Below are 16,636 nucleotides of genomic sequence, written 5' to 3'. Positions count from 1 at the left end.
TTCCAGCCCATTTTACAGATGAAAAATAGAGGCGAGCAGGGAGACTTACACAGAGTCACATAGCTAAGTGTTTGAGGCTGGAATTGAAGGTAGGAAGATTCATCTTTCTGACTCCAGGCTCAATACTCTGTCCACTGTATCATCTGGCTGTCTCCATTTTTTTCCAGTGGAATTTCTCTTTCTCTTTCTTGCTGTTGGACTTTGTTGGTCATATGTAGAAATGCTGATGATTTATATGGGTTTATTTGAAATCCTTCAACTTTGCTGAAATTGTTATTTCAACTACTTTTTAATTAATTCTCTAGGATTCTCTAAACATACCATCTGCAAGGAGTAATAAGTTTTGTTTCCTCATTATGGGTTCTAATTTCTTCAATTTCCTTTTTGTAATTACTTTATTGCCTATCACTAACATTTTTAATATGATACTGAACAATAGTCATGATAATGGAAATACTTATTTCACCCCGATCTTAACACGATCTTATTCTAGTTTACCTGTTATAGATAATGCTTTCTGATGGTATTAGATTATTTAGTTTCCAAATAATTTTTTACCTGTACTTTCATGGATCTTTATTGTATGTAATTTTTATTGCATTATGATCTGAAAAGGATGCATTTACTATTTCTGCTTTTCTATAAGGTTTCTATGCATTATATAGAACGAATTTTTGTACAGGTGTACTACTGAGAAAAAGGTGTATTTCCTTCTATTCCCGTTCAATTACATCTAGAGGTCTACCTTAGCTTACTTTTAAAAAATTCTATTCACCTCCTTAACTTTCTTCTTGTTTAATTTTTGTTGTGCCTGCTTTCTAGAGCCCCCACGCCAGGGTGATTAAAATATACCTTCCTAGTGGAGAAGTGATGAGGAGGGACTCCCAAGGATGGTGGGAAAATGGAGTCCGTTTATTTCAAGGACTTTCTCCTTTTTATACCCCCATATCCTTGTGTAACAAAAACACTGGGCATGCGCCCAGTATATACTGCACACGTGGGACCACATAAACAACTGGCTATTGTATGTAGTTTGCCACCTGGTATCACTCAGCATCAATTACCACACAGGTTATCACTGCCCCCTGACTTCTCAGGAAGGCTGAAAGCCCTGAAGGGAGATGGGGAGCTGAACCAGACATTGTCAACAAGTTCCCTCTGGGCTGGAGGGTCTTATACCTCACCCAGAGTTCCCCCACTGTCTGTGACCATATACAATTTTTTAGTTAGATTTATCTAGTTCTGGAAAGAGAAAATTGAGGTCTCTCACTAGTATAGTGTACATTCAATTATGACTACTATGTATTTCCCTCTATTTTATTCCCTGCCCTGTTTATCCTCCTCTCTCTCTCCTCTCTCCCCCCTCCCCCTTTTTACTCTGTCCCTCCTCAAGACTGTTTTGCTTCTGACCATCATCTCTTCCAATATGCCCTCCCTTCTACCATCCCCCTCTTCTCTTGCCATCCTCCCTTCCCTACTTTCTTATAACAAGAGCAAGGCAAAGTTCTTGCTCAACTGAAGAGTTTGGTATTTTCTCTTTCAGCCAGTTCCAATGAGAGTAAGGTTCAAATGTTACTTTCCCACCTCCTCTACCTCTTCTTCTCTACTGTAAAAACTATTCCTTTCACATCTCTTTTATACGAGATAATTTACCTCATTCTACCTCTAGAATTTCCCTCTTCTCCCAATGCTTTTCCTCACCCCTTAATTTTACTTTTTGGAAATCATCATAATCAATTCATATCCATGCCTTCAATTTATATACTCCTAATTAATAACGAAAAAGTTCTTAAGAGTTTCAAGTATCATCTTCCCATGTAGGGATGGAAACAGTTTAATCTAATTGAGTCCCTCATGATTTCTCTTTGTAGTTTACCTTCTTATGCTTCTTTAGTCTAATATATGGAAATCAAATTGTCCATTTGGCTCTGGTCTTTTCATCAGGAATGCTCTATTCCACTGAATATTCATTTTCATAATCCAAGCCCCATGAAGAGAAGCTGCTAAATCTTGTGTGATCCTGACTGGGGCTCCATGGTGATTTGAAATGTTTCTGGCTGGCTACTTGCAATATTATTATTTTGACTGGAGCGGTCTGGAGTTTAGCGATAATATTCTTGGGGGGTTTTATTTGGGGCTCTCCTGCAGGAGGTGGACTGGGGGATTCTTTCCATTTCTACTTCTGGTTCTAGCATATCAGGAGAGTTTTCCTTGATAATTTCTTAAAATATGATGTCCAGATTCTTTGATTTTTTTTTTAAACATGGTTTTCAGGTAATCCAATAATTTTTAACTTAACTCTCCTTGATCTATTTTCTAGGTCAGTTGTTTTCCCAATGAAATATTTAACATTTTCTTTTCTTTTTTCATTTTTTGGCTGTTTCATCACTTGATAATCTCACAGATGCAAGCTTCCACTTGCCCCATTCCAGTTTTAAAGGAATTATTCTCTTGAGTATGCTTTTGTACATCTTTTTCCACTTGGCCAATTCTGTTCTTTAAGAAGTTTTTCTCTTCAGTGGATTTTTGTGTCTCTTTTACCAAACTGGCCATTTCTATTACTTATGGTGTTATTTTCTTCCATGTTTATATGTGTGTGTCTGTGCCTCCTGCTGACTTTCTTTTCATAATTTTCTTGTGACACACATCTCTTTCCCCCAATTTCCCATTTTCTCTCTTATTTAAATTAAAAAATCCTTTTTTGAGGGCTTCCAGGAATTCTTTTTGGTCTAACTAATTCACATTTTTCTCTGAAGCTTTGCAGGCAGTTTTGATTTCATTGTCTTCTGAGTTTCTGTCTTGATCTTTTCTGGCACTCTAGTAACTCTCTATGGTCAAGTTCTTTTCGACTTTGCTCATTTTCCCTTTATTTCTTGACATATCTTCCTTAAAAAAAAAGTTGGGCTTTTCTCCCAAGATCAAGGGGTCACTGTTCCATGCTTTAGGCCTTTTCACTGCTGTTTTCAGAGCTGGTGAAAGGTGGGATTGTATTAAGGGGATCTGAAGGTTTTTAGTTCTTTTAAGGCAAAGACAAATGTTTTCAGCTCTTTTAAGGTATAGAGAAGTGTGATCGCTGCTCTCCTGGCCTGTGGCCTGGTCTGTGAGCCACCACAAGCACTGTTCTCTACTCTGGAACAGTGACCTTGCAGCCCTGTGGCCATAAGAGCTAATAAGCTGGCAGTTCTCTTAGCTCTGGGACTGTGACCCAGAACTGTATATGAGCAATGCAACAGGATTCTGCACCCATTGCCAGCAGAGGGTCCCATGTAATCTCCTTCTGATCAGCTATCTGTAGACTGTGAGCTCCCAAATCTGTTACTGTCACTGATGAACTGCCTTCAAGGCTTGCTGCTGGTGCCTCGGTGGCCTGTGCTAGGCTCCAGGTATGATCACTACCCCAACGTCCTAAATTGTCCTGGGCTGACTTTCCCCTGACCTCTTCTTGGTTCTGCTCCTCCAGAATTCCATTTGAGGAGTTACTCTTAAAGGCTTCGGTATAATCTGGAGCAGATTGCTTGCCATCTTGAGGACGACAGTAGAAAGGGAGGGAGAACAAATTCTGGAATTCAAGATCTTATAAAAGGAATAAACGTTGAAAACGATCTTTACATGGAATTGGAAAAAATAAAATACTATTAAGTGCGGGTGGAGGGAAGAGTTTGGAGGGGAACGCCTTCCTCCGGGGGACTCCTTCCTTTACTCTGCCATCTTGGCTCCCCTTCCCCAGAAATCAGGCTCTTGAGCAGCACTGGGTGGAAGGTGGGCCTTAGAGGTTTGGGCCAGCTGTGAGATTCTCAGCCAGAGTGACTCCTCCCAAGAGCAGCTGGCAAAGAGCTGGAGACGTCCCGAAGCTAAAGGTTTGGGACATTTTGTATCACGTATCAGGATCAGAGCAGGATGGGCTTTTCAGTTTCACATCTGACCTTCAAGCCTGCTAAAGGAGTCGGTCTTGGGGAGGTTGGCCCCAGAGCCTCTGGGAACCTCCCTGTGCTGGCTGCTCTTTGCTCTGGGTGCCAGAAAAGCACCCATCCTGAGCCCTTGGGAAGGCATTCCTGACCAGAAGTTGCCAGAGAGCCCCGTTCCCGAACCCACACTCTCAGACCTCACGGTCAAGTGTCCTCAGATCTCGGGGAAGTCACCGAGGAAACACGGGAAAAGCATCTGCCGTTCTGAGGAAGTAAACAGGAAGTGGCCACCCAGCAAGAGAATCCACTAAAGAGGCGGGAGCATGTGGCTGGTCGGAGCCAAACCACCACCGTCCCCCTCCCAGCAGGACGTAATCAGAAGGAGCCGCCTGAATGGCACCCTGGCAGACCTACCTTTGCCACCTGGATCAAGATCTTAGCCAGCTCTTCTATCTCATCTTCACTGGTAAACAAGCTTTTGTAGTCATCCCGGGTCCACTTGTCAAACAGGATACGAGGCACTGCAAAGGATGTGCCAGTGAGGAGGGTGACCCACTGTGGGAGGCCTTACCCGGTGGGGGGAATTTGGGGGGCAGAAATGGGAGGACGGAAGACCAGGGAGAAGAAGTGAAGGGAAGATGCTGGAGGAGAAGGGAGAGCAATACTGGGCCCCTGCGATGCTCCAGGCAATCTTCCCAAAAGGAAATCCATGGATGTACATGGAGGCACACCCTCTGCCTGCCTGCCTGTCTGCCTGCCTGTCTGCCTGTTGTCTGCCTGTTGTCTGCCTGCCCATCTGCCTGCCTGTCCATCTGTCTGTCTGTCTGTTGTCTGCCTGCCTGCCTGCCGTCTGCCTGCCTGTCCGTCTGTCTGTCTGTCATCTGCCTGCCTGCCTGCCATCTGCCTGCCTGCCTGCCTGTCCGTCTGTCTGTTTGCCTGCCCGTCCATCTGCCTGTCTGCCTATCATCTGCCTGTTGTCTGCCTGCCTGCCCATCTGTCTATCTGCCTGCCTGTCTGTCCGTCTGCCTGTTGTCTGCCTGCCTGTCATCTGCCTGCCTGTCTGTCTGTCTGCCTGTCTGCCCATCTGTCTGTCTGTCCATCTGTCTGCCTGCCTGCCTGTCTGTCTGCCTGCCCATCTGTCTGTCTGCCTGTCTGTCCATCTGTCTGCCTGCCTGCCTGTCTGTCTGTCTGCCTATCTGCCTGCCCATCTGTCTGTCTGCCTGCCCGCCCATCTGTCTGCCTGCCTGCCCATCTGTCTGTCTGCCTGGCTCCCCAGCCAGCACCGGGGGAGGTGCTGAGACTGGCTTGTCAGCTCTCCCTGCTGGAAGCCCAGAAGCCAGGGGCTGTCCGTGGTGCTGATCCGCTCATCCCTAGACTGGCTGTGCAGACCCACTGCACCTGGGGGGTCCTCTGCCCCGCTCCTGCCTGCTCCCCTTCCACAGGCCTCACTCACCAATGCGTACGTTTCTGGTTTGCTTCTTTACGCTTTTCATCCAGTCTGTTAGAAGAGAACAAATAGAAAAATGACCCCGCGCACTTGGGGCAGCCCCTGCCTCGGGGCACCGATGGGCCTTGGGGTGGCCCGGAGGCAGCTCCAGGAAGGGGGCTGGCCCAGGGGCCGCCCCTTCCACCATAGCAACGCTGGCCAGCAAACCGCCTGTTCCGCTGACGAGCCCGGCCATGAGCCGACAGAGCGCCAACGAGAGGCCCAGCGGGGCTAGGCTGCCCTGCCCCCCGACTCCTGGCCCCCGTCCCAGGCTTCCCTCCCCAGAGGCTGGCAGAGGGGCCGTGGGCATCCTGCTCCTTAAACCCCACCAGGGTCCCGAGCCCTTCTGCTGCAAGATCAGTCCTGGCAATCTGGCCCCAAACTTGGGCCCCAGATGCTACCTGGGAGGGCCAAGGCCACGGTGCCCAGGGAACGTGACCCTCCCACCGAGGACACAGATACACACTCACACACACACACTCACTCACAGACACACTCCCACTCCCAGACGGCCCCAGCCCACACCCACTGCTCCTCCCCCCTCTCCCCAGCCCTCAGTCCGACACCCAGGCCCAGCCCTGCCCATGTCCCCGGCCCAAGCCCGATACCTTGGTCAGCATCATGGAGGCCCAAGATCTGGTACAGTTCGACGCCCCGCCTCTTCACCTGCAGCCAGACTGGGGAGATCATCGTGAACTTGCTCCCAAAGATCTTGGCGATGTCGTAGCCATGGCTGTTCCACTTGCGGGAAGAGAGGGAAGGGGCAGACACGGCGAACGGGGATTAGTGAGGGCCCCCCAGCGGGCGGGCTAGGGCCGGTGCCGGGGTCCCTGGGACTGTCCCCCCCCGGGGCATGGAAGAGAAGGAAGCTGGGGGATGCTGCAGGCCGGCAGCTCCCACTGCAGCAGGGTGCCCATGGAGGGGCTGCCCCGGCCCACTGGGCACGTCTGGGCCTTCCTCCCCCACCCCCGCCCCTCTGCCAGGCTCCGGCCGGTTTCCCTCCTTCCCAGCCCTGGTCTGCCCAGATGGAAGTGACCGGGGCCGCCCGGGGCCCTTCTGGGGAGACAGCTCGGGCCTCTGGGGGCCGGCTTCGCTGTCCCCCTTTCCTCTTGCTCATCTTTGACTCACTGTAAGCACATACACTCACACCCAATGAGTCCCAGGCCCAGCCCTGCGGGCCCTGAGAACACCTGGAACCAGCCAGGGCCTCAGGCCCTTAATCGCCCCCTGGCAACCGTAGGGAGGAGCGCGCCCGAGCTGCCACTGGGTCCCTGGGCCTCGTTCCCTCCTGCCCTCCCTCAGGACCAGGCTCCTCACTTAGCACTCTCTGCCTCCTGGGCAGGATGCTCAGCACAGTGCCCAGCACACAGCAGGAGCCTAATAAATGCTCATTCTCTTCCCTTTGCGTCCTCCCTGGGGCTCCGGCCCAAGCTGAGGCCCTGCTCGGCACGAAGCCCTCCCGGACCCCACAGCACCGGGCGGAGGTCTGCACTGGCTTCCCCGGGCGCGTGTGAGCGGCCTGAGGGGGAGGCTGACCGCTGTGAGTGCGGGGCCTGTGGCCGGAGCCAGCCCAGGAAGACTGGGGGCACTGTCAGCAGACGCCCACGGGGGCAGCGCCCGACCTCAGGAGACGGGCACCCGGGCACGGCTGTTACGAGCACTTTGTTTTTTGTCACTAATTGGGGCTGCAGGGGGGAGGAGGGGGCAGCTTGTTAAGGGAGAAAAAAGAAATTTAAGCTTTAAAACAGAATTCTGCTGCTGTCCTGGCTGGGAGCCTGAATTCTGAGCAGACTAAGGAGGTGAAGAGGGGGGCGATCGAGCTCCGTGCCAGTCCCTGCCCTCGAGGGGTGTCTGGGGCGGAGCAGGGAAAGGCCTCCCACGGAAGGGGGAGAGCAGAGTGGGAGGCCGGGGGGAGCGGGAGGAGCCCCCTGGGGGCCACAGCCCATGCAGAGCCCGAGCCATGACAGGGAAGGTCACCGTGGGGCCTGCAGAGGAGGTGGGGGGGCGGCCACGACCCCCGGAGGACTTTCTCCTGAGCCTGACGGGAAGAGGGGCCACGGGGTGTCTGGGTGTAACGAACTGCCACACGCAGAAGCCAGACGCGTGCACCCCCCGACACGCAGGGACCGTGCAGACCCCTCCCGGCACTCACATGCACAGACACGGCCCCTCCCCACACTCACATGTAGCCCCCCGTCAGCACACAGGCCCCTCCCCCCATTCGGGCCTCCCTTACGGGTGTGACGTAGCCCAGGACGTGGCCAGAGAAGTGTCTCTCCTTGGTCTTGGGGGCGCAGTAGCTGTTGTGCTCCAACACCACGTCCTGGGCCTTGAGGTCCGGCACCACGAGGCCCCGTTCCTGCACGGTCTGCGGGGACAGCTGGGTCTGGTCCAGGGGAAGTCCGAGAACGAGACAGAGAAGGGGCCCCGGTCAGCGCTCGCTCGGTTCCTCCCGCAGTTACATGGGGCGGAGCCGTCCGCAGGCCCATTTGGGGCGTCCGGGATAGCGACCCTTCCACAAGATGAGGGAGATCTGGAAGCGCAGTTTGGCGCCGCTGTCTCTCAGAGGGTCCAGAAGGGGAGGGGTCCTTGGGCAGCCCCACACTTACCCCACCCCGGGCCTGCGGATCTCCCTGGGAGCCTGCCCTCAGCTCCCCCCATACCTGACCCCCTGCTGTTTCCCAGATGCCGCCCTCCTCCCTGCCTTTGCACTGGCTGCTCCCACGCCTCCTCATCCATCAGTCCAAAGCTCCATTCAGGCATGTCCTGGCCCAAAGCACACTGCCCCCCATCCCACCCCCCAATTCTGCTCTCTACAGTTTGCTGCTCTCCTCCCGGAGCCCTTCGCCTCTCTCTCGTCCGGCTCCCCAGCGCCCGCCGCGGACGAACGCTCTGAGAACCGAGCCGAGTTCTAAGCCCCCACGCATTCCCAGTGGCGGTCACTTCCGGGAAGCCGGTGGGGGCAGCCGAGGCCTCCGCAGAGGCCGGGGGCGAGGACCCGGCTTGCCCCGAGCTCCCCGCAGTCCTACCTTCTCCTGCAGGCTCCTGGAAACCACCTTCTTGGGGTCTGACTTTGCCAGAGTCGCGCCGCCAAACGCCCAGGCCAGAGCGAAGCAGATCAGAGGCAGGGGGCTGGCCATGGCGAGGGCTGCCCCGGAGCTCTGCTGGATGGGAGGAGGAGAGCGCGTCTCAGGCTTCGGGGAGACCTGCTGGACGCCCACGTTTTTAGGGGCGACCGTCCAACGAGCCTCTGCCCAGCAGCGGGCGCCCCGGCGGGCCCCGGAGCCCGAGACCTGCTGACGTCTGGGCACTCGGGAGCGAGAGGGGCCCACCCCAAGCAGGGAGGCCAGCGGGCTGTCTCCCGGCCAAGCTTCAGGTTTCCAACCAGGTCCCCGGGCCGGGCGAGTCCCAAGCCTCCTCCCAGCACCAGGAAGCGAGGGCCAAGGTCTGGGGGGGACCGGCCCGAAGCGGTCCTCAAGTCTCTGAGACCCGCCCGCAGCCCAGAAAGGGCAGAGGAAGGGGCCCGCCCCAAGGCCCTTCTCAGGCCCCAGCTCCGGGGAGCCCTCCTGAGATGAGGGGAGCCCTGCGGGGGGGGGGCAGCCCCTCTGGTCCACCTGCTGCCCAGCCCACGGCAGACTGAAGTCTGGGGGCCCTTCCAGGGGCACCTTTCTCCCCCTTCACTCCACTCCCCATCTGCCTGGTGGCCTCCCCAAGGCGTGCTCACAGGATAACCTCAAGGCGGGGGGGGGCAGCACTGAGCGCCCCCCAACCCCCGAGGCAAAGCTGCCAAGGAGCTCCCCCAGCCGTACCCCTGAAAAGCCACAGGCTAGTCGGGCCCTAAAGGGGCTCCATCTGCCCAACCTGGCCTACAAATCACTGGGCCCCGCAGGTCTCCACCAGCCTGCCCCCAAACCAACAGGCCCACAAGTCCTGGGCCCCCAAACACCAACACTCTGGAGCCCCAGCCTGAAGGGCCTCCAGCTGCTCACCCCCAGGTCCCTACGGGGTCTCTGCCCTTGCCCTCCTCCCGAGGCCCTGCCCAGGAAGCTCCGGAGGAAGCCAGGGCTCCCAGAGAGCTCCAGGAGGGGCCCGGGGCCCAGGCACCTCCTTCTCCCTTGCCCGTCTCTGCCTTCACATCGCTACCCTCCCCCTTCTGCAGCCTCACTGCTCCACAGTCCTTGCCTGCAGGGAGCTTGCAGAGGCCTCCGGGCCTGAGCCCAAACCCGCCTCAGACACTGCCTAGAAGCAGGATCCTGGGCAAGTCACGTGACCATGTTCGGCCTCAGTTACTGCACCAGTAAAATGGGAGTCCCGACAGCACCAATCTCCCGAGTGGCTGCGAGGACCAAAGGAGATTCCATTGCAAACTGCTCTACAAACTGTAATAAACGCTCATCCCCCTAACTTGGAGATATCTAAATATCCGGCAAAAAATATAGTCAATCAGAGCAACTGGGAGGGGCCCCAGGGAAAAGTGGGAGGGGGGAAGAAATCCCCGCCCCCCAGAGCCAAGTCCCTTCCGGGCCTTTACCTGTGGTGGGGCCCCAACCCAATGGCTTTGGGACCCTGACAGCCCTGTCTGCTCCCCTCCACTGGGCTGGCCAGCTCGGAGGCAGCGCCCGGGGCTAAAGACCGGGTAGCCGCCAAGGGCCAGGGGTTAGGGACGGGGCCTCCCCCTGGGGTTAGGGATGGGGTCTCCCGCAGCCGCCGCCCGGGACTAGGGACGGGGCCTCCCGCAGCCGCCGCCCGGGGCTAGGGACGGGGTCTCCCCCTGGGGTTAGGGACGGGGCCTCCCCCTGGGGTTAGGGACGGGACTACCCCGCAGCCGCCGCCTGGGGTTAGGGATGGGGCCTCCCCCTGGGACTAGGGACGGGGCCTCCCCCTGGGGTTAGGGACGGGGCCTCCCCCCGGGGTTAGGGACGGGGCCACCCGCAGCCGCCGCCTGGGACTAGGGACGGGGCCTCCCCCTGGGGTTAGGGACGGGGCCTCCACCCGGGACTAGGGACGGGGCCACCCGCAGCCTCCGCCTGGGGTTAGGGACGGGGTCTCCCCCTGGGGTTAGGGACGGGGCCTCCCCCCGGGGTTAGGGACGGGGCCTCCCGCAGCCGCCGCCCGGGGCTAGGGACGGGGTCTCCCCCTGGGGTTAGGGACGGGGCCTCCCCCTGGGGTTAGGGACGGGACTACCCCGCAGCCGCCGCCTGGGACTAGGGACGGGGCCTCCCCCTGGGGTTAGGGACGGGGCCTCCACCCGGGACTAGGGACGGGGCCACCCGCAGCCTCCGCCTGGGGTTAGGGACGGGGTCTCCCCCTGGGGTTAGGGACGGGGCCTCCCCCCGGGGTTAGGGACGGGGCCACCCGCAGCCGCCGCCCGGGACTAGGGACGGGGCCTCCCCCTGGGGTTAGGGACGGGGCCTCCACCCGGGACTAGGGACGGGGCCACCCGCAGCCTCCGCCTGGGGTTAGGGACGGGGTCTCCCCCTGGGGTTAGGGACGGGGCCTCCTGCAGCCTCCGCCCGGGGTTAGGGACGGGGCCACCCGCAGCCGCCGCCCGGGACTAGGGACGGGGTCTCCCCCTGGGGTTAGGGACGGGACGACCCCGCAGCCGCCGCCACTCTGTCCCACTCAGCAAAGCGCAGATGGGGGGTCCCACAGCACGGGCCCCCTGGGCTTCAGGCTTGTTACACGCGCACACACACACACACACACCAGGCGCGCACCCGAACTTCCCCCAGGCCATTCCCCCGCCCCGCTTCTCGTGCCCCCCCCCTCACTCCCGGCTCTCCCCCACTCTCGGGCCGCCTGGAGGCGAGGAAGCTCCCTGGGGGCAGCGCCGCAGCGGGGCAGAAGGGGTCAGAGACTGGTCAGACCGGGAGGCAGCAGGACTAAGACCAGAAAGTTTTCCGCGCTAAAAACTTGACAAGTCTGGATTATCCCGATGGCCCCGGAAGTCGGGGGCTGTGCTCGGCCCCATTTTATAGATGGGGAGACTGAGGCACACAGGGCCTCAGCCGAGGTCCCCCGGCTGTCAGCAGGGCTAACAGCGGGCGCGGACATCTGAGACCGGAGAGCACCGATGAGCCGGGAGCCGGGAGGGGCCCCTTCGGGCGAGCGCGTAGTTGGCGTCCCCTACAGGGAAGGGACGCGCTGTGGGTATCCCTGCTCTACAGATGGGGAAACTGAGTCCCGCCTTCTAGTGGCTGAGACGCTTGGAGATCCCTCCGGGGGGCGGGTCCCGGGCACCTTCGGACCTAGCCCTCGGGTAGGGAAACTGAGGCAGGCGGGCTAGGGGCGCCCTGCCCCTCTGGTCGCTGGGCCTTCGCGCCTCCTCGGTTTTCCCTCCAGTCACAATGCAGGAGGGAGCTCACCTGCGGGGCCGGGGGTCTCCCGGAAAGGTAGCTTGAGGCGGCCGGAAGTTGCTGGTGCCGGTCAGGAAGTCCCGCCCCGCGTGGGCTCCATGCGAGGGAAGCAACTTCGGGAACGAAGGGGACGCAGCCGCATCAGCCCAGCGGAGGGCGGGGCCACGCAGGGAGACGCCGTGATGTCATCAGGGTGAGTACGGGACCTGCTGGAGAGGTGGGGACAGAGGAAGGGGCGGAGCCGAATGAGGGGGCGGGGCCAGGAGAGGGCGCGCGTAGTTAAAGGGGCACAGCAATTCGTCTCTTGCCGCATCTTCTTTCCCCGGGGTCATGGCTGGACCCTGACCCTGAGGGTGTTAGGAACTTCAGCCCCATTCTCCTCTGTGTCTGTCCTTTCTCCTGTCTCTCCTCTTCCTCCCTTCCTCCTCTCCCCCTCCCTTCATTTTTCACCCTCTCCTCTTTCCCCTCCCATTCCCCCCATTTCTTCTCTCCCCTCCTCTCCTTCTTCTCTGCTCCTCCCCTTTTCCTCCCTCTCCTCTGACGCATCCTCCCTCTCTCCTCCCCTCCCCACCCCCTGCTCTCTCCCCCTCCCATCCTCTTCTCCCATTCCCCCCATTCCTTCTCTCCCCTCCTCTCCTCCCCTCTCTTCTCTCCCCCTCCCCCCTCCCCTCCCCTTCCCCCTCCCTCTCTCCCCCTCCCTTCCCTCCCCCTCCTCTCCCTGCCTTAACCCTCTGGGCCCCCTCCCACCCATTCTCGGCAGCATCCCCGGATACTGCCAAAGAACTAGCGGCTCACGGTTCTCGGGCCGTCTGGGCGCAGGCGCCGCGCTAAGACCTCCTCGGTCTCTCGTGGGGAGGGACGCCCAGGGTCCGGCGCCCAGGCTGCCTGCGCCACTGAGTGTCTGAGGGCCCAGCCCCGAGCTGCCCGCGGTCAGTGCCTCCGCTCGCTCGGCGTTTCCCCGGCCCCGCCACGCCGCTTGCCTTGTCCCTGCTGTGGCCCGTGCTGGACCGCTCATCCTCCTCCCGGCCTTCCTCCTCCAGACAGCCCCCATCCCTTAGCCCCGGGCAGGGACACTGCTCTCGAACATTCCCCCTGGATCCTTCCTCTGCGTCCAGCCAACCCGACCCCACAGTACGTGTGCGTGTGTCCCCAGTAGCCCAGGGGACGCGCCCACAAGGAATGGGCAGGAGCTAGCAGGGTTTTGTTCCTTGCTTTTTAAAAAATTTATTTTATTTAAAAAATAGGAAAAAAACCAGAAAAGGATTACAAAACAAGGCGAGGGAACAAGGCGAGGGAACAAGGCGTGCCCGGCAGACTCCCCAGAGAGGCTCCCAAGTACCTCACAACAAATGACCCAGAATTATCCACGCGTGTCCGCAGGGTCTTCTTCCTGATCGTCTCCCAAGTGCGGGGCCTGCCGGGCCGAGGAGGGCTCTCTGTGTAAGGCGGCTCGCTCGCTTTGGCCACCAGGGGTCGCCGACGCCCTCTGGACCTTTGGGCCGAGGGTCCCCACTGTCCCAGCCTGCTGAGCCCCTCTCCATTGACACAGTGGAAACTGAGGCACTGCAGCAGGGCCAGCGGGAGGCGCTGGGACTTCGGTCCCGAAGGATCTGATGCTGTTTTCCAAAAGGAAAGGTGGACAGTTCTTTCCCTCGTTTCAGTCTTTTCTGGGTCCCTGGTTACCTGTCCGGCCAAAGCTGACCCGAAGTCGCCCATTAGCCCTAAGTCAGTGGGGGAGGGGCGGTAGGAAGCAGAGTTGGCCCAGCCAACAAGGAAGGCTCCCCTGCCCCTCCTGGACCTCTGTGGGAAGCTTCTGGAAGAGTTCCGGGCCCATGACTTCCCATCTCTTTCATCTCCCGAGCAGGGTTGGAAATGGAAGAGTGGACCACATGGAGCCAGCTTCCTACCTCCCATCAGGCCGGCTTCCTTCCTCATGGGGCCCCAAGCAGCTTCCTCTAGGCTACCCCCCGGCCCAACAGCCTGAGTCCCAGCCCCCGAATAGGCCGGAGAACAACCCTGTGGTGGCAGGGCGTAGGCACGGGTCAGAGAAGGATGCTCAGTGGGCAGAGAGGCCTCAGAGGCTTATCCGTTTTAGCTTTTCCCCAAACCGGGCACTCGGTGTGCGAGACATGCTGGAGGCTGCTGGGGGATGGATGGACAGACATGGAGAAGTGGGCGGGGAGATGGAGATTAGAGAGCATCGATTGGGTGCTGAGCTTAACAGCCACCACAAGCCAGCAAGTCAGAGCCCTCCTGGAAGGAGCCAAATGCACAAAACTGGACTCACCTTATTTTCCCTTTAACCCTCCCCTGCCCCACCTCCCCACTGCTGTGGAGAACACACTGTCCTCCCAGCTCCTTAAGCTCCTCTCCGACTCCTCCCCCTCTCCCCCTCCTCCAATTCAATATGGTACCAAGGGGTGTTTATTTCACCTCCACAACATCTCTGGTCAGTTTGACCTCTGCAGCATCTCTGGGACACGCCCACTTTTCTCCCCCGACATGGCAGGCTGGCACCTTCACCCCTGAACTCTAGCAATAGCTGGGGGAGGGTCTGCCTCTCCCCTTCCGTCTACCTCCCATTCATCCACTAAAGTGATCTTCCTGGAGCCCAGTTCTTATGTCACCCACTGCTCACTCTGATAAACTCCAGACCATGTAGAGAAGATGCTCTGCTTGGCATTCAGAGCTCTTTTAACCTTCCCTTTTGCTCCCCAACACACGTGTGCTCCCCCGTGCTGTTCCCGGCACAAGCCGCTCCCTTTTGCCCTCTCTGAGCATTTCTCTGACTGCCCCTTCTGCCCTTCCCCCGACCCCTCAGGCTTCCTTTCTGGTCCCAGCTTAACTTCTCCTTCTCTAGGAAGCCCTTCCTGGTCTTTCTTACTGATGCTCCCCCCTGCTAATTGCCTCCAATCCGCCCGCTTCTCTCCTGCTCGCGGGTGGCGCCCTTCACCGGACTCCCGGAGCAGAAACCGCCTGTCGCTTCTTTCTTGAAGAACTCTGCTCCCTGGTGGCTCTGACGAGGGAGCCCCCCCCCCGACTTGGGGGGCCGCCTGCGCCAATCCTCATCAGCGCCACAAGGGCGCGACAGCTCCCCGTTCAGGAGTGTTCGTGGCCAACGGCAGAGAAGCGCTAGACGTAGCCACGGTGTCCACCGTGGATGAAAGAGCCCCAGAGTGGTTCTTGAGGTCAGGAAATGATGGACCCAATGGGCCCCGAGGCCAGTCCCTTAGCCCCACAGCAAAAACCCAACAAAGTGGCGTGGCCCAGAAGGGTACCGGCATCCAGAAAGACTTCATGGAGGAGAGGCCCCCAGTGAGTGAAGACGGGGGGAGGAAGCTGGAGTGTCCCTGGGCCTGGCGTTCTCTGTCAGGAAGACCCTCCCTTCTCTCATCTCTACTTCTTGGAATCTGTAGCTCCCTTAAGCTTTGAGCCCAGCTGCCACCTCCTCCAGGAGGCCTTCTCTGACTGCCACCCCCCACCATCCCGCCCTGGAAATTAGTTCTTGTGTTGAGAGAAAAGATCAGGGGCCTCTGAGCCACAAAGCCGGGAGGATGCTGGGCCGGGGGAGGTGGGCGGTGGCGTTTCGGTGCCAATAGTAACAAAGAAATCTGGAGATTGTGCTCGGCCGGATTTTTCCTCAGTCTCCCTGAAGTTACCGTGTTACTACAGGGCTTATCAGACAGCCGGGACTTGGCCATTTCCAGTCGTGAAAACGGTCCGGGAATCTCGCTTTGTGCTGGCCCTGGGCGGCTCTGCTGTGACTCGTGGGAAGCCGGGGACGAGTCACTGGGGGCTGTTCTTGGAGGAAGGTCCCGAACCTGGGAGGACTGACCTCTCCCCACGTTGTGGGAGCACCAGGACGGGGGAGGAGGGTGCTTACCACAGGAGCAAGCTTTCCCCGCTCTTATTCCATGGCGACGACATCTTTATGACCTATCATTGGAGAGAAAGGGGGGAGGCCTCGATGCTCTTCTTGTTCCCAGGATCTGCTGATTGTTTCTAAAGCTTTGCGGCGTCCTGCAATGCAGTTTCCAGGTTGTCCAGTGAGCACGGGATGCTCTTAAATGATTCCTGGGAACAGGTGACACAGGGAAGTCCTTCCGCGATGCTCTAACTAGGACTTTAGAGTGGGATAGAGAAGCCGTGGCTGCTGGCTGCGGGTTTCCAGCCCCATCGCACTCGGGTGCCCTTTACTCCTCCGGCCGACCACAGGGACCTCCCAGCTGCTCCTCGTTTGACGCAGCCTTTCATCTCTTGTCTCTGGAACTTTTTTTTTTTTTTTTGCTGAGGCGATTGGAGTTAGGTGACTGGCCCAGGGTCACAGCTAGGAAGTGTTAAGTGTCTGAGACCAGATTTGAACTCACCTCGTTCACCTCGCTGCCCCGTCTCTGTAACTTTTTGCTGGCTGCCCATCACACCCCGGGACCGGTATTTCACCTCAGTGGGCTGTTTCCTAATGGAAGGACCCTTCCTTCCCCTACCCCCCTTCAGAGCAGCCAGAGATCTGACCGTCGTTGGCTGTCAGGACTTTCAGAATTGTCTCCTGAGCCAGAGGGGCGGGGGGAGAGACCTCTGCACTTCAGGTCTTTCCTTCCTGCCGGCCTCAGTGTGTAAGGATGACTCTGAACATGGGAGAAGGGGAGGGAAATGCCCTTTGCTCTATTGCACTGAGCTCTGAGCACGTGGGGAGCCTGTGTCTGGGACAGGACTGCCTCCCTGCCTCCCGGTCCCATCTCCCTGCCGCCCGGCCCCATCTCCCTGCCTCCCGGCCCCGTCTCCCCGTCTCCTTGCCTCCCTGCCGCCGGCCCCGTCTCCCTGCCTCCCTGCCTCCCGGCCCTGTCTCCCTGCCTCCCTGCCTCCCGGCCCCGTCTCCCTGCCTCCCTGCC

General features: G+C 58.4%; 2 protein-coding genes across 4 annotated transcripts in view; both read right to left on the bottom strand.

The window, feature by feature from the left end:
• Positions 1 to 11,874, bottom strand: part of CHID1 (chitinase domain containing 1) — a 25,529-nt gene extending 13,655 nt beyond the window's left edge. The window contains exons 1-6 of one of the 2 annotated variants that reach the window (XM_051963780.1): positions 11,757 to 11,874; positions 8,421 to 8,552; positions 7,628 to 7,777; positions 6,000 to 6,132; positions 5,359 to 5,403; positions 4,320 to 4,426 (exon numbers count right to left, since the gene is read on the bottom strand). In XM_051963780.1, coding sequence (XP_051819740.1) covers positions 4,320 to 4,426; positions 5,359 to 5,403; positions 6,000 to 6,132; positions 7,628 to 7,777; positions 8,421 to 8,531 — 546 coding nt within the window. In that variant the 5' untranslated portion in view covers positions 8,532 to 8,552; positions 11,757 to 11,874. Of the gene's footprint in view, positions 1 to 4,319; positions 4,427 to 5,358; positions 5,404 to 5,999; positions 6,133 to 7,627; positions 7,778 to 8,420; positions 8,556 to 11,756 lie in introns of both variants that reach the window. The other variant, XM_051963779.1, reaches the window with a different exon arrangement.
• LOC127539610 (uncharacterized) lies at positions 11,818 to 16,636 on the bottom strand. Of its 2 annotated transcripts, none has more exons than XM_051963785.1 (2): positions 13,087 to 16,636; positions 11,818 to 11,956 (listed from the first exon to the last, which is right to left on the bottom strand). In XM_051963785.1, exons 1-2 carry the CDS (start codon positions 13,680 to 13,682, stop codon positions 11,818 to 11,820), a joined length of 735 nt encoding a protein of 244 aa, XP_051819745.1. In that variant the 5' UTR covers positions 13,683 to 16,636. The 2 variants fall into 2 exon arrangements, with proteins under 2 accessions (XP_051819745.1, XP_051819746.1); XM_051963786.1 differs by having other exon boundaries at positions 11,818 to 11,953.

This window comes from Antechinus flavipes, chromosome 6 (genome assembly GCF_016432865.1).
Source record: "Antechinus flavipes isolate AdamAnt ecotype Samford, QLD, Australia chromosome 6, AdamAnt_v2, whole genome shotgun sequence".
NCBI classification, from domain to species: Eukaryota; Metazoa; Chordata; class Mammalia; order Dasyuromorphia; family Dasyuridae; genus Antechinus; species Antechinus flavipes.
This window is presented reverse-complemented; position numbering and strand designations above follow the sequence as displayed.

What these genes read in the sequence shown, in the direction of transcription:
- LOC127539610 (XM_051963785.1), bottom strand. Translation starts at nt 13,682, where the DNA reads ATGAGGAAGGAAGCCGGCCTGATGGGAGGTAGGAAGCTGGCTCCATGT. An exon ending in TCTGGGTCATTTGTTGTGAG is followed by an intron (nt 11,957 to 13,086) that starts GTACTTGGGAGC and finishes CCACCTCTCCAG; the next exon opens with CAGGTCCCGTACTCACCCTG.